We start from the raw sequence: 16759 nt of genomic DNA, 5'->3' as shown, positions 1-16759 counted from the left end.
TGGAATCTGTAGTTATAAGAATTATGTAAACCATTAGCAGGCTTCTCTTCACCAGTGGAATATCGATTCATAGCAATAACATGCGGTAAATTTCACAGCGCATCATTCATATATGAGCATGAATCTCCTTGTTATTTCTTACATCTGTTCATGTCAGTTTGCAGACACAAGTATCGGCAAATATATACCGTAAAGGGGAGATTTTTTTTCGATTACTTTTTCAATATCTCGTACCGTTTGCAAGATTTGAGCCTACTTCCGGTTGCAGTTTTTAATTCATGTATGAGCTCTGTTTTCTTTCTTCTTGCATGTAGTATGTAATAAGCAAATACATGAACTAAGTAACTCTATGGCCTATGGAACCCGGAGGTTCAATACCGCGTTCGCAAAAGCTCTCCACTGACTTCTATCCTTAGCCAATTGGATCCAGTTTCTACTTTGTATTCCTATTTCTGCGAGATTCATCTTAGTATTGTCCTCCGATCTGCGCTTACATCTTCCTAATGGTCGTTTTCCAGCTGGTCTTCCAGTTAAGATTTTGAAAGCGTTCGTTCTTTCTCCCATTCTGGCTACATGATCTGCCCACCTGAGCCACCTAGATTTGATGACCCTAACAATGTTGGATAAACCGTATAAATTATGTAGTTCCTCGTTATGAAGATTCCGCCATTCAATATTTCCGTTTCTCTTGGGTCCGAATATTCATCTCTGGATCTTGTTCTCAAATACTTTCAATCTATGTTCTTCGTTCTGAGTAAGAGACCATATTTCGCAACCATACAGAACAACAGGCATGATTATCGTTTTATATATTTTAAAATAAGTTAATACATCACACATACAATCAATTATAATGTCAGCGATATATGGTGTTAATTGGGCAAAACACTCCAAACAATAAAGATTCAACTTACACGTAAGGGACCATATGGTTGTATAGCAATTCAGATGCAGACATACGCCATCTGATTGAGCATGAAAAGATATGGAGAACAGAAATTTAAGGTGCTAAGGGCCATAGGGAGCGGAGCGAGGAAAGAGGAAGCATTGAATGTCGGCAAAATTGAAGAAAGTAAGGAATGACGGGAAAAGTTAATTTCTTGCAAACAAGGAAAGAAAGTCAACCAAAAGAAAGAAACTAAACATAACAAGGGCATCAAGGACGAAGAAAGATCATAATCAGGGTTGCCATCCGGACCGCAGTGTTGCCAGCGCTGCATAACATTGATATGGAAGGTATAGCACAGTATAGCAATTCATGCACAAGGAAAAATATTAGTAACACAAAAGACAATTGAAAAGACTCTGTACACGTGCGTAAAAAGGTTTAACGATTGTCGTGAGTGAATAATGTACATGAGGGAGGACAAATATAGACATGAAAGTGAAGGGGGTACACATGATAACACAGAAAAGAAAGTGTTTGGGAGCATCGTTCCATGATGATGATGATGATCGGTGTTCTGCCCGAAGGCAGGTTTTGACCTGAAGGTCACTGGGCTGGATGAACCCATGGTGGTTTGCTATTGCCTTCCATGGGATGATAATGACGTATAAAGGACGGGAGCTACAGTTTAACGAGGGATCCGAACTTTTTGTGTACCCACCGGGAATCGAACCCGGGACCCGTTGAATACAACGGGAAGAGCTTAACCACTCATCCATCCGGGACACTATCCGTCCAGTGTGGATATTAGTAGAGAAAAAAATTCGGCCGGCCATCCTGCATATTGTACCTAATAAGCAGTCGTTGCACAAGGCGAATGTCGGGATGATATATGGTAGCACGGACCAAACCTGCTTGCCTCATCTGTCCTAGTCTCACTGAAACTGCCGATGTGGCCTCGGAATTAAAGATATAAACCCCTGATTGTATCCTTGACTAGAAAAATAAATAGACTGGAAGAATACCCGGGTAATTGACGATGCAGTGTATATTGCGTATTCGCTGATTTCGTAGACAAAAAACCGCAAACGCCGCCTCGCCGTAGGTAGGATATATGTCACCAAACTCGGTGGGAGACGAGTGTATGAATGCCTCCAAAACACGGGGACATTTGTTATTTCTGTTGTTTCCATGGCAATCGCTATAAGAGCTAACCGAACGTTTTTTTGTTTATAAAATACAATGTGCACATGTTTTTCACATGTGTACTCATGGTTTTCCTTCGAGATTGTCCAAGCAGTGATCTTATAAAAGAAGACAAAACCAGATGGCGTGGAACTACAAAATAAAAGAGGTACGAAGTAATTTGTTATGCTATGGGCCACAGGCAACTACGTAGATAGGGGGCGCATTTGTAGGAAGTGAGCAGAGAGTGTGGGACTCAAAGGCGCGATACACAACTAGTGCTTGTTATTGTAGAAGTACAAGTGTTGAGCGAAGATTATGTTCTGTGTGTCCCACCACAAAGGGCAGTCAGGAAGTGGCATTGGACCGAGTGTGGGGATACTTTGGAAACTGATTTGTACACTTGTTGCGTGTTGTTTTATTAATGATATATTAGAAAAATACAACACTAGATCAATATTGATCTGCTATTGGAATAGAAGCGAGTGATTTGAACGTAGGTAGAGCACAAAGATTGTGAGACATTTTCGGCATATATTGAAGCAATTCTGTTTATTATCCAGCAGGCACGAGTGAGATTTACTAGGCGCGTCATATGTGTGCAAAATGCGACAATCTGTAGTTGTGAAGTTGTTAGCAGATGTGTTCGGCATTTCACAAGAAACACCAACGCGGAAGGAACTTATCGTTACAGAGCAGATTAAAACACAGTTGTGGAACGAAGAAAGTGTTGTAGGTGAGTTTAATACTGAAAGTGATTTCGGTGATGATACAGCGTTAGCAGAAGAAACAATGTTGCAACCAGAACGAAGTCCACCAACCCATCACGAAAGCAGTGGGTCGTCATATTATGCTCCATCTCCACCAAAGAAACAGTTCACAAAATTCCCGGACAACTACTTGGCAAATGCACACAAGATCTGGACCAAGTAGCAACAGGGCCGGAGCCCCCCCCCCCAGCTGTGTCCTCCTGGGTTAGCGATCGATATGTCACCGCGTCTAAAATTCACTAGCGTTATGGCACAAAAACGCAAAATAAAAAATAAAACCGTCTTACAAAAATTTGAAAAGATACTCACAACACCTTACAAACGCCGGCACTCCTTACAGAAACGCTTAAATAATGCTGTACTCGAGCATTTCATCGCAATTAGACAATGCAATGCAATTATTCACGACCGCACAATACGTATCTGGGCCATGAATATTAAGAAAGAAATTGATCCATACAACACATTATCATTCACAGCGTCCAGATCATGGGTCACGCGCTTCAAACGAAAAAACAAATTGGTTTCGCGCAAGATTACACATAAAGTTAGTACACGAGTTGCCGTTGATACTGCTGCAGTTCAAGCATCCGCCACAGACTTTGTTAACGAGATCAAGTCTTTCATTGTAGAGCACGAGTTGACTCCAGAGCAGGTCCTTAATACAGATCAGTCGAGATTTGCTAAAGAGTTGCATTCAGGCAGAACCCTTGCCATTAAAGGAAGCAACCCAATCTTTGGTGCCGTAGATTCAGTTACCACAACAACGCATTCCTATATGATTATGCCGGTGATTGGGATGGACGGTACATTACTTCAACACATGTATGTTGTTGTTTCGGAACCCAGTGGTAACTTTCCAGCGCGCATGGTCGCTGAATTCCCCAATGTGAAAGCATATGCAAGCAGATCAGCGAATATGGCCAAACGGGATTTGCAAATCTTCCTGGAAGAAGTTTGTGGCCCGATCTTCAGGGTAAGGATCGTGTTTTGCTTTTGGTTGACTCCTGGACTCCAAACAAGGATGACACTCTTTACAACATGACAGTTCCTGACGGTGTTCAGTTCTACAAAAAGCTGATTCCTCCGAAATGTACAGGCCTTATACAACCGGCTGATGTGTTCTTCTTTCGTCCATTTAAAAACATGGTGAAGTTCATTACAGATACGTTAGTGTTCTCCAGTATTAGTGTGTGGCAACGTGAGAACTTTCTCCGCCTTCAGTCATTTGTTCATTACCAGTTTTCCTCTAGGCGATTCCAAAAGATGATACGCTTTACGTTTTTCAAATGTGGCTGCTCAATGAATATCCTGGACAATTTGAAACACCTTCCGCATATTGCTTTGAAAAAGGACTCACAGAGGAATGCTATAGAGACGCGTGTGACCAGCTTGCTTTCATCCACTGTGCTCACTGCGAGAAATGTTTATGTGTTGACCACGCATTCATTCGTGATCTTCACATCGACTGCAATTAAACTACAAATGGTGTGTACTGTTCTCTATTTTCCTCCATTTGTATTCACGCGGGTGTAATATTCACTCACGACTACGTTAAACCTTTTTACGCACGTGTACAGAGTCTTTTCAATTGTCTTTTGTGTTACTAATATTTTTCCTTGTGCATGAATTGCTATACTGTGCTATATAACACTGCGGTCCGGATGGTAACCCTGATTATGATCTTTTTTCGTCCTTAATGCCCTTGTTATGTTTAGTTTCTTTCTTTTGGTTGACTTTCTTTCCCTGTTTGCACGAAATTAACTTTTCCCGTCATTCCTGATTTTCTCCAATTTTGCCGACATTCAATGTTTCCTTTTTCCTCGCTCCGATCCCTATGGCCCTTAACACCTTAAATTTCTGTGTTCTCCATATCTTTTCATGCTCAATCAGATGGCGTATGTCTGCATCTGATTTGCGCGACAACCATATGGTCCCTTACTTGTTAGACTGGAGAAATGGTTATCCTTCGTTTTTCATTATAATTTGACCATGAAACAAACACCTGAGAGTTATTCAGCCCCTATATACAATTATATGGTGTTGGAATGTATAATAGGTAGGATATAATGCTTTATTTTTTTTTAAATTTCAACACTTCCAGTGTACCCGTAAAAATGTAATAAATAAATAATGGCCATGTTTTTTTTTTAATATTGAGTTAGAATTGGACAATCTACGCAAAATTTCCAATCGATCAGTGAAAACGTCATCTTTCTAGAGCCTGTAGTTTCCGAGATCTCACTGTCGAAAGGATTTGCCACAAAAATATAAACATCCACAAACGTATAGTTTAAAAAGCTCCAGAGATGACAGCACAATTCATTTGCATTTATTTCGAAGGCTTATTAAATTGAAGAGGCTTTGAACAATAATTTAAAAGGATAAACTTGGTGAAAAAGATCTTTTTAAGTAATTCATTTAAAGCACACCTTTTAAAAAATATTTGTCTTTGTTATAAACGTGAAATCACAAATAACCGTAAATCAAAGGTTTGAAAGCCAAAGTTATAGGTTGGAGCTCAGTCGCTCTTAATTGCTAATGTAGCATTTTAATAGATAGATTTTTAAAAATCTTATTTCTGGAAATATATACCTAATTCAGTGATGCCAACCTGTGGGAAAATCCCATATCGTGGGAGTTTTTGAACTTATTTTCTCGGAAATGGATAATAAGCAACATATATGGGATTTTTCGAGAAGATCGAAATTTACGGCTTACATTTAGATATTGTAAAAAGTGACTACCACAAAGACATTTAATTTTTAATGTTACAGCATACTTTTAATTAGTATAACGTGGAAAATTCACACGTAAAATGGGATTTTTTTTGCCTCTGGACATGGGATTTCATATTGTTTTAGGTTGGAATCACTGATCTAATTTTTTCTTATAAATTTTTTGGGCCCCCAAATGAGTGAAGCTCCTAAGCTACAACTTGTTTAGCTTATACATAAATCCGGCACTGGCGATATAAGTTCATTATTTTTTATACGGTTTACTAGATGCTCCTGAAAGTAATGGACTGTAGCTATTTGTTTTCCAAACTATTATTAATACTAATGGCACAAAACATTGGCTTTCTACTTGACTATCTTCTTTCAAATAATATACAAATGGGTAAATGGAGATTTGTCGATTGCCCCGTTATGACCCTGGGCCTCATCTTGTACAACAATTATATTTTCAGAAGAATCAGTCAAAATAAAAGTTTCTTCTTGCATAGATTATCTTTTTGTTATATTTCAGAAATCTTGTTTGAATCTTTGAAACATAACGTTTTTTTTAAATGCAGTATACTTCTTAGCTAACAGCTATTAATAGACAAACACTAGAAAATGGCTATCCTACTGGTTGCGCCACTGTAGATATATGAAAGAAATCATAGGCGCCGACTTGAAGAAAATATTGGGGGGGCCAAAACAATGAATAAATATATAATCATATTCAGCCGTTTTCTATCAACTGCTGGATAAAGGCCCCCTTCCCTCCAGATCTTGGTCTGCTGCATCCGCTCCGCTGCTAAATTCATGACCTAAGTCAAATTTGTGTAAACTCATTAAAACAAATTCAAGTTCAAATTCTGGGAACTTCACTGCACCACATTGATCTTCACTTCTCATATCACTGTTACCATAGTGTTGGTTGAAGCTTCAGTGCTCTATTAACCCTTTTAGGATTTTTGGTAACTTTTGTTACCATGGCGCACTATTGTCTTTGACCTCTTATTTAGGTTCTAGAACAGGTACTTAAGCCGTTCTTTTATTAGCCAAATCAAGGATGGACCAAAGAACACCCCAGATGCATTTTGGAACCGGATAGTCAACTTGGCTGCGCCAAGTGGGGGCGGAAGGGCGTGACTTTTTACTTTTTCTTAAGGCAAATTTCAAAAATTTTTCACGCCTGTAGTTTTCACGATATCAGATTGGAATTGTATGTACCTTTGGATATTTCTCACATTTTCCTGAGATCTCTACGTGAAACCGAGTCCGGGCACGAGAGGCGCGAATATTCCGAGGGGCTGATTTTTCCAGAAAAAAATTCAGTTTTCCCGATTTTTCCGGTTCGGGAATATGATACGTAAATGTGTTTGCCACCGTTGGAAAGGGCTCGTTATACTAAAGAAAATAACGTTTAAGCCATGACTCAGTAGGGTTAAATAGTAATGACGCAGTAAATTTTTATAATAAACTAGCAGCGTTCACCCCGCTTCGCTGCGGTCACCCCGGAACGCAATAAACTTTGTTACTTAGATAATTTTTACTTTTTCGCTTTCAAGTGATATGAATTGCAGTAAATGTTAACATTATATCGCCTGTCATTTATGTTAACCCGCCGAGTGACACGGTCATGCGGGTTGCATATAAATACGTTTATTTTTACCTATGATGAACTAACAAAGGATTTGTACGTTATGGACACCTGAATGGTCAATTATCTCAAGACACTGGTAATTGAAAATTAAAGTGATATGATAAAAACCATCTAGGGTCCAAATCCTAATAACCCCCCAAAAATGAAAGAAATTGGTTCAGCCGTATTAGCGTGATGAGGGAACAAAGGATTTGTACGTTCTCTTTTATATATAAGATATATACGTATGTGTGTGTGTAAAGAGAGAGCATAAAATCAGACTTTCAACAATTTTCCTGTCCTTTGTTTTTAAGATACAAGATTGGAATTTTGCACACATATTATGTACATAACAATGTATTTTTAGAAAAAAATCAGATCCCTACGTCAACCCAGGCCTAGGCCAGAGGGGCAAAACGTTTTGGTTGGATTTGCAAAAATACTTCCGAGTTTTTCCCTAATTATCTCGTTTAGGTGTATGATACGGACATGTGAGTGATACCGTTGGAAAGGGCTTATTATACTGAAGAAAATGACGTTTGAACCATGGCTCTAGGCTAAATAGGAATGGCGCAGTACATTTTTAAAATATTTTATACCTAGGGTATTATGGAATACCATTTTTGTTTCGCTTGTAACTCAGTTAATAATTGCACATTGAAACAAAAAGGAAAACAAGTATATGCCTTACATATTTGGCTTTATTTATGCATATCTTGATAAAGAAGTTTCGTTACAGGGGTGGGTAAAATTTATAATTTGTAAAGAAACCACCACTTTGAAGGTGGGTAATATGAAATAGTCGAGCATGGAATACAAATGCTATACAGAAAAGAAATGAGTTTTCTGTTGAACATACAATGAATACAGTGACAATATATGAAAATTCTGAATGCCAAGCCATAACTGATTGTGATTACTTGCAAAAGTCATAAATATAATACTCTCCTTCAGGATTGGCACAGTCATTGTGTGCTCACATTAAACATGATGAACGCTGGAACCAAGCTCACCCCTTGTATCATGAGAAAATCTGCTGTAATAAAAAATACATTTAGCATTGTTGTCATCATAAATGTATGTTTAATTGTCCAATACCGATAGATAATTTTGTAATCGGAATACCATACGGAATACGGAATACCATGCTTTTCTTGTGGGTATTCCATATTGCCCTCCACGCCACCTTGGAAACGAAAGAGCTGTTAAACGCATTCGAAGGCGTATAGGATAATGGCGCTTATAAAACTACCTCTGTATATCCAACGTCATAGTAAATAAAGAATTGTTGTTCTATTACACTTCAATAGGAAAATACAGGTTGTAAACCACTTACCTGTAAAAGTATTCCTGAATAAGAAATCAGATTTTCACGTCTACCAACACAACGAATGTCACAATCACATGGAGTCTGACTGTAGAGCATCATGGGGACGTGAGGTAGTAGTTTCTTTCCTCTGCGCTTGGAAGCAACACATCACAGGCAAGATAATGAGGTATTCCATATTATCCGACTATTCCATAATACCCGAACTTTCTCTATTTATATACATATATGAAAAGATGGGTCACCTTCAGACTTTCAAAAATTTCTCCCGACCTCAGTTTTCAAGATACAAGAACGAAATTTTGCGCACGTATTATGTATATAACAAGATTTTTTTAAATATTCAGATCCGTACGTGAACCCAGGCCCGGGCCAGAGGGGCACAAAAATTTCGATTTTTTTTCGAAAAATCTCATGTTTTTTCAATTTTCTTATTTCTGGTATATAATACGGACAAGAGAGTGGTACCGTTGGAAAGTATGAGCTATCCTGAGAAAAACGAGGTATGAACCACAATCCTACGATAAATAGTAAGGAAGCAGTAGCTGTTTGAGTGAAAGTCTAAAATTTACCTCAAAAAGTGGAAATCCTAAAAGGGTTAAACTCCGATTTGAAAACGGTGCTTTTTAACGAATAAGAAAGCTATTCCTAATATTGAATTAAAGGCAGGACGTAATTTACGACAGAAATTCTTGCTCCTCTTTGGTAATTCTTCTGGATTATATTGGGGGGGCGAGGACCCCACCTTTAAATATTGGGGGGGGGGCAAAAGTGCCCTGCCCCCCCAAAGTCGGCGCCTATGAAAGAAATCAATTGTCAAACTAAAACTTGTTTAGCATACTCTTAGTAGGCATTTAAAAATAAACAAGACAGTATTATTCTATTTACATTGGTCATAGCATTAAAATACTATTATAGTTAAAACATAGGCATTAACACATCTACTTTCAACAATAAATTCATTTTAAACTCAACAAAAACAATAATTAAATTATGGACCCACTCCAACTCTGACTTCATCTTCTATCTTGCTATTTTGAGGTAACAATACTTTTTGTGCGATTTTTAATGTTTTGTAACCTAACTTGCAGTTAAATCTCAAACATGCTATTTGCAATACACGATAATGGGTTTATCTGCCAAATTTTCAGATTTTAAACTTTATCCCAATAAAAATAGTGTTCAAATTTTGAATTAAAATCCGTTTTTGAAACATTCATTGAAACTTGTAAAGAAAGGAACTCCTAGTATTTGTTTTTGATTTTGATATAGTACATTTAGATCGCTATATCCTTCCTAAACAATTACGCCTGATATTACATACTTTCCTCAGGTGATATGCCTTCGAACATTGCAAATTTGTCAATTTCGATGTCAACTATTTAGATGGATTTGGACTATTTTACATATGAATTTCATTAACTATGTCCTGCATATACGATAGGTATTCTTTATTGAATAAAATGGTTTTCGTTTCATCAATCTAGGGTTCACCATGCCTACCCCTACAAACGCAAGAATCAACGCGTGTTGTCAAATAAAAATGGCTGCCATCGGAGTTGAGAAACCGATAAAAAATTTTAAAATATTATTTTAAGACACTGTAATCATGTGGCAATCCACAGACACAAGATCATTTTATTATAGAATGTTCAAGTAACCAATTATTTTTTGTGGTACTTCATATGGAGGAACCTTTTCCCTTTTCTTTTGCTATCTTGAATCGTATTACTTCTACCAGTGGACCAACGTCGCCTGCATATAACATGGTACCAACGGCGCCGACTTTCCAAAATTTATGTGGGTGCACATCAATGGCGGGACGTTTTATGTTTAGAGCGGAAAGTCGATACTTTTTGATTGATTTCCTTTTAGTTAAAATCTTTTATGAACACAGCCATAAAGGACTGTGCTGTATATAAATTAAATTATAGCGGTAATATAAGGATAAGTTTGGGCTGCTCTATCTCAGTCGGTAACACGACTGACTTAAACAAAAGAGAAACGGATAAGGTTAAGAATAAGGTATTGTAATGAATATTCTCAACATATGTAATCGTAATATGAAGTGTGTACTTTAAACAACTTACATCATGCACAATGATTGCAAGAGGCCATGATATTATCAACACGATACTAAAAGAAAATACCACATTCATACAAATTAAAATGAAAAATCTTCATAAAAGCAAATAGCTTTAGACATTGCAGAAAGAACAGTGCAAGGATTTTATTATGAAGACAAACTACAAAATGACTATAACTTAAATGTGTTGCTTCGTTGCCTTTGCACAAACTCATTTGAAACAATTACGTTTTAGAGGCTAGAAATGTTAACTTCCATCTCAGTGTTTTAATTCCTTATTATTTTTTTATTAATGGCAAATGAGAAATATTTATTTTGTTTCTATCAAACTAAAAATTTTGTTGGTGCGCCGCACCCACAAGACTATCTGTGTGGGTGCTGGAGCCCCGGAACACCCACGTAGTTGGCGCGCATGCATAGTACATCACTTCCGTTTGCTATTTCTAAATATGTAATGGACTTTAGCGACATATTTCCACCTCTTTTTGACCTTTCTAGATTTTATTTTAAATCAAAAGTCGAAAGTCTAAATCTTAAGGCATTTCGGGATAGGAACATCTTAACAACGTATAACAATTTAAATTTGCCACTCCTTTCTCTTCCGTTCTAGTTCAAAAATAATTTTTGAAAAGTTGAAAAGAAAATATCAAATTTAAAATCTAAATTTAAGACATTCCGAGATATGGATATTTTATTAGTAATAATTGCAACTCCATTCCCGCCCTTCCACATCGAATTTCATTTAAAAATTCCTTCCTTAGTAATACATTGTATCACAAACCCTACGTACTGTTTGAATTTGAAGTTTCTACCTTAAACAGTTTGACCTAGGCGCTGATCAATCAGTCAGGATTATTACTTTTTTATATATGAAGATCTACTCGTAATTACGAATCTCAATGTTCTAACAATCACCATGGTTTATGTATGATACATTAAACTATAGTAAGTCATGGGAAATGCCAATAACTCATCTCTATTATTTTGCTTTCGTATGACCGCGACAGGAAACTTTTCGCAAATAATCTTAAGCCTATTTAGTATAATATTCAGTAAATTAGGTATTAATTCCAGATTTAAGTTGTGCTCACGATGTATTAAGTTACATACTTGAAGTTTAACGATACACTACCTCAACTAAATAACATTTTTATTGTAATAGCGTAAATCACAATTGGATTTTGGAATAGACTAAGTAAACTATAGTTGACGTCAATGGCGTACACAGAATTTTATCAAACTGGATGGTTCAAGCACCCAAGGACGGTGTTAAAATCCAGGAACTTCCCTTTCCGTACGCCATTGACTATCTTAGCTGAATAATTATTATCATTGCTATAACTAGAATCACAACCATATAGTCACGAAGAAGGTCTCCAGCATTTGTCTTTTACAATTACAAATTACCCCTTACACTTGCTCATCCCTGAAAACATCTTCGGGGATGTCCGGAGAAATTGCAGTGGCAAATGACTGGTATTAAGCGACAAACTTAATAAAAGTGGTCCCTGTGTCATCAGGGCAATTTAGTGTGCACTACTCGGCACTACAAAGCCTTCTACTTTGTTCTGTTAGATCTTCTCACTAAACCGCATCGTTCACGTTTCTAACATGATAAGACCACGCCTAACAGCCAATACGGCTTCGGCAATGACAATCATCCAACCACGGCAAGGTCTTCATCGAGCGTAGGACACAATATATCAGACATATATTGATTACCTGTATGACCGACTACCTGCCCAAAAAGAGCAACACGTGTTATTTAAATGTAAAATATATTATGTAAAATATAATATGTTAAATGTATATTTTTGAACATTATACGACATTCGAGATTTGTTACGGGCGCCTTCTTGAAATCACTATGACCAACCATTATGTTCTTTCTATGTAATAACTTTGTGTCAAATCCGTTTCTTAAATGTTTCTCCACTAGAATATTTCCTTAAGAGATTTCCTATGAACATAATCTGAAAAAATTAATTGTTACACTCTATAATTTTAACATGAAACTTACGTGAATATGATATTCAGTATTTCTCCAAACATTCCTCGTTTTCTAAATGGCTTTTGAGTAGTTTCACAAATTGTTCGTAGAACACAAGAATGACCATCCATGCCGTACCTTAAAAAAAGGAAGAAAGAAATTAAAAGTAATTTTCAAGAGGTCGACCTTGTACAACATTGGAACACGTTTTTATGTTCGAAACAGATATACAGAAGGACAGGAAAAGCCAAAAGGAAGAAGAGAAGAATGTGACTAGGAATAAATATATGAGTGTTGTATCTCCAAGACCATCTTCTCTACTGTAGAAATTCTTGTTTGCCAGTGTATTTGACAACGCCTGGATGATCAACGCCTTAGTCGGATTCCTTTGTAACTATATTTTGTCTCGTTTACAGATAATGGGATAGCAAAATATAACATCTTAGAACATATATTGGAAGGAATTGAATTAAAATAATCAAGAATCTACAGGAATTAGAATACTTACCCTAACAACACAAGATGTGCTAGGCATGTGCCATTTAGGTGTCCCAGATACTTTTTAGGTACATGACACTTGGCACATATGATATTCATGTGCTAAGTATGTACTTCAGCTACCTACAGTTTTAGGTACTTGTTACACCTAATTGGTATTTGCAACTATGTACCACAAATATAGCATTTATATACCGGACTCAGTTTCGCACTCTAACAGTCATTTGTTTTTATGTCGTTACTTGGGATATATATATCTGTCATGTTCTAGGTATGTCCTTTAGGTACATACTGTTTCAGATACCCTAACAGCACAAGATGTGCTAGGAATGTACTATTTAGGTGTTCTAAATTCATCTTCCACATTTATGCATTTGTTGCTTCTTTTTTAAACGATTGTGTACTTGAAGCAACAAATGCATCCACTTTATTAGATGGCAACTGTCACCGATCATTTGAAAGTGAATATGGAAGAACCATAAAATAAAGTAAATAGGCACTCGCCATTTTGTTATATAATTATATGGCGAGCAGATTTTATCTAATCCCAAACGGTTATCGACGAATATACGCGGTTAAAGGAGCACTCTGATTAGCCAAATTCAAAAGACCTCAACAATTTATCCCTCTACAAGCAACGCTCTCTTCATCGCCTCCATGGCCAAGTTGGAAGAGCACGCAGCTAGTAATCCAAAGGTTGGTGGTTAGCGCCCACCCTGGGGAACATTTTTTACTTGTTTAAAGTGTTCTTTAGACTCACCTTAATGTAAACTCATTACGCACATAGGCGATTTAACATATTTTGGAGGAGTAATTTTGTGGTACATTGACGCTTACGGCATGCGGAACATACCTAGAACATACTAGGCACGTTCCCCAGGTACACGTCAGGCATGTGCCTAGGGGAGGACATAGACTGTGACTATCACTTGCCATCCATGTGATTTCTCTCTCATAGGTACGAGGCACATACTGGACACACTCCCATGTACCTGAGGGAACATGATAGGCATATTCCTGCTATGTAATTGCGCTGTTAGGGTATTTGAACTAGGTAGGGAGAAAATAAAATTACAAAATTATAACTATGTTTGCGATATGTTTCTAAAAACAAGTTCATTACAACGTATGGGAATATCACTAGTATGTCGTACCTTAATGGTGGTGTCAATACTATCCTCAGAGGTTATTTGGACAATTATTTTCATCAGCGTAAGTGCGGTGAGCCCATTACCCTCTACTCGGAACACTCCTCCCTTCCGGACCTGTTAGATCTCCGTACATAAGTGTTATCGAGCAGTGAGACATGGTGGTACTCTCCCTGATCGGCAGTCGGGCCCAGCAATAACCATCTCCTAGACAGACATGCAGCATTTGTACGATCAGCTACGCTTCTGAACTGTTGCTTGTGTGGCTGCAGGGAAAAGTTATACAGACTATTAAGGCGAGCGCTGTACGTTTTTGAACAGTCTGTATTACATGTTCTGGATGTTCCTTAGGTGCTATGTTCAGAACAATAATATCTACAATCACTGTTTTCCTCTGTACAACTTTGAAACAAACTCGTGAATTCCTACTCACTATTTCCATTCGCATTTGCAGCAGCGTAGTAGTTCTACAGTTTCTTATATATATATATATATATATATATATATATATATATATATATATATATATATATATATATATATATATATATATACAGGGGTAGACAAAAATCTAAAAGCACTTCATATAGGACACGTAAGTTTGGCCCTACACTGTACAACGCGTGTTGCGGTTGCCGATCGTTTTTTGTTTTTAATGTGACATGTGGACTTCCTCTTCCGTCAGCAGTAGTCCATTCACCTGTGTGTGTCATGGTGTGAAAGTGGTGCGGTAAAATGGGCAACCTGACAGACTTGAAAAGAGGCATGATTGTTTGTGCCCGTCTGGTTGGAGCTTCAGTGGCAAGAGTGGAGAACATTGTGGGGATATCGACAGGCACTGTGCCCAATGTCACGAGGGCATACACAATTCATGAGCAAACGACGTCTGCAAAGCACAACAGTGGTCCAAAGACAATCCTGTCAGATAGGGACCGGAGTGATTTTAGCAGAGAAGAAAACCACTTCAATGAAAATTATGTCTGTACTCAATTCCGGCCTCCAGAACTCGGTTTCATCGAAAACAGTGCGCGAGAACTTCATAAAATGAAAATTCATGGCAGGGCCGCTATCGCCAAAGCCCTGGTCACAGCCGTAAATGCGAAGAGGCGTATCCAGTGGTGCAAGGACCACAAGGCATGGACTCATAAGCAGTGGAAACACGTAATGTGGTCCGATGAATCGACCTTCACCTTGTTTCCAACAACCGGTCGTGTTTACGTATGGAGAACACCATCGCAGGTCTATGATACAGACTGTCTGCTCCCAACTGTAAAGCATGGGGGTGGTTCTGTTACAGTATGGGCAGTGATATCGAGATTTTCCGCTGGTCCCATCATAATCCTGCATGGAATGATGAATGCTAAGGTCATTTTGGAGGACCAGGTTCTACCCATGGCCCAAATATTGTTCCCTGATCGTGATGGCATCTACCAAGATGATTTGGCACCCTGTCACGCTGCAAAGACGGTGAAATCATGGTTTGAGGAGCATGAACAGTAGCTATCACACCTCCCCTGGGTCCCACAATCACCAGTTCTGAACATTATTGAGCCATTGTGGTCTGAGTTAGAAAGGCGTGTTCGGTCTCATTGCCCTCCACCAACATCCCTTAAGGAACTGGAGCATGTTTTGGAGGAACAATGGCACAAAATTCCATACACCACGATTCAGGAACTGTATATGTCCATTCCAGGGCGGATCCAAGCTGTTTTGTACGCAAAAGGAGGTCCCACACCATAGTAGGTATGATTTTCACACTTTTGCAAACGTTTTAGATTTTTTTTGTCGAACCCCTATATATATATATATCGATTTTTTGGCAAACAAAATCAACTCTAAAAGAAGTCTTATGATGACGCTCCTAATTTTATTACAAATTTCGAATATTTCGTTTTCCTCCTTCTTCTTTACTTTTAGTAAATTGAAAACGTATATTGCCTACATTTTCGTTCTTTATTTCGCTATATGTTTGTGAACTTCTCCCTCAGTATTCCAATTCCTTTCCCATCCTAGTTTATTTATTTATTTATTTATTTTTTGTTTTAATACTTAAAGTATACCGTTTATTCTTGCTATAATCCGGTTTCTCAATGTATTTTTTACCATCTTCCTTAGGCTGCAATTCTTTCATTAGATGTTCATTTCCATCTTTAGTTTCTATATTGTCATAGTAGTTCTCCCTTGCTATTCTTCTATTTACATTAATTTATATTCATGTGCGTTATTCAAATTTCGCTATCCTTTTTAATTATTCTTGTCATCTTTCCTTGTATTGTATATTTCCCTGTCTTTGTAGATTTTCCTTCTTAATTCGCAGATCAACTTTCTATGCATTCTTTGCCCTTCTCCAGTTTGCCTTCCAATCGTTACTCTTACGCAATGAGAAAAGTGTGTGGCTGCAGCCGATTCTACTTTGACTAACCAAGAAGTATATTTTTTAAACTGCTTTCCTTAAATCTGGCTCAAGTCAACTAATCATTTTAATCACACCAACCTTTTACTTAACAACAGATATA

At 37.6% G+C, this 16759-nt stretch overlaps 1 protein-coding gene across 1 annotated transcript in view; it reads right to left on the bottom strand.

Moving 5' to 3' along the window:
* Positions 1-16759, bottom strand: part of LOC145665759 (uncharacterized) — a 71459-nt gene that overhangs the window by 19505 nt on the left and 35195 nt on the right. The window contains exon 3 of the mRNA XM_081732888.1: positions 12628-12735. Within this exon, the coding sequence (XP_081589014.1) occupies positions 12628-12735 (108 nt within the window). The remainder of the gene's footprint in view (positions 1-12627; positions 12736-16759) is intronic.

This window comes from Thermobia domestica, chromosome 12 (genome assembly GCF_964235325.1).
Source record: "Thermobia domestica chromosome 12, izTheDome1.hap1.1, whole genome shotgun sequence".
Lineage (NCBI taxonomy): Eukaryota > Metazoa > Arthropoda > Insecta > Zygentoma > Lepismatidae > Thermobia > Thermobia domestica.
The sequence above is the reverse complement of the archived record's forward strand: the minus strand, read 5'-3'. Positions and strand labels throughout refer to the sequence as shown.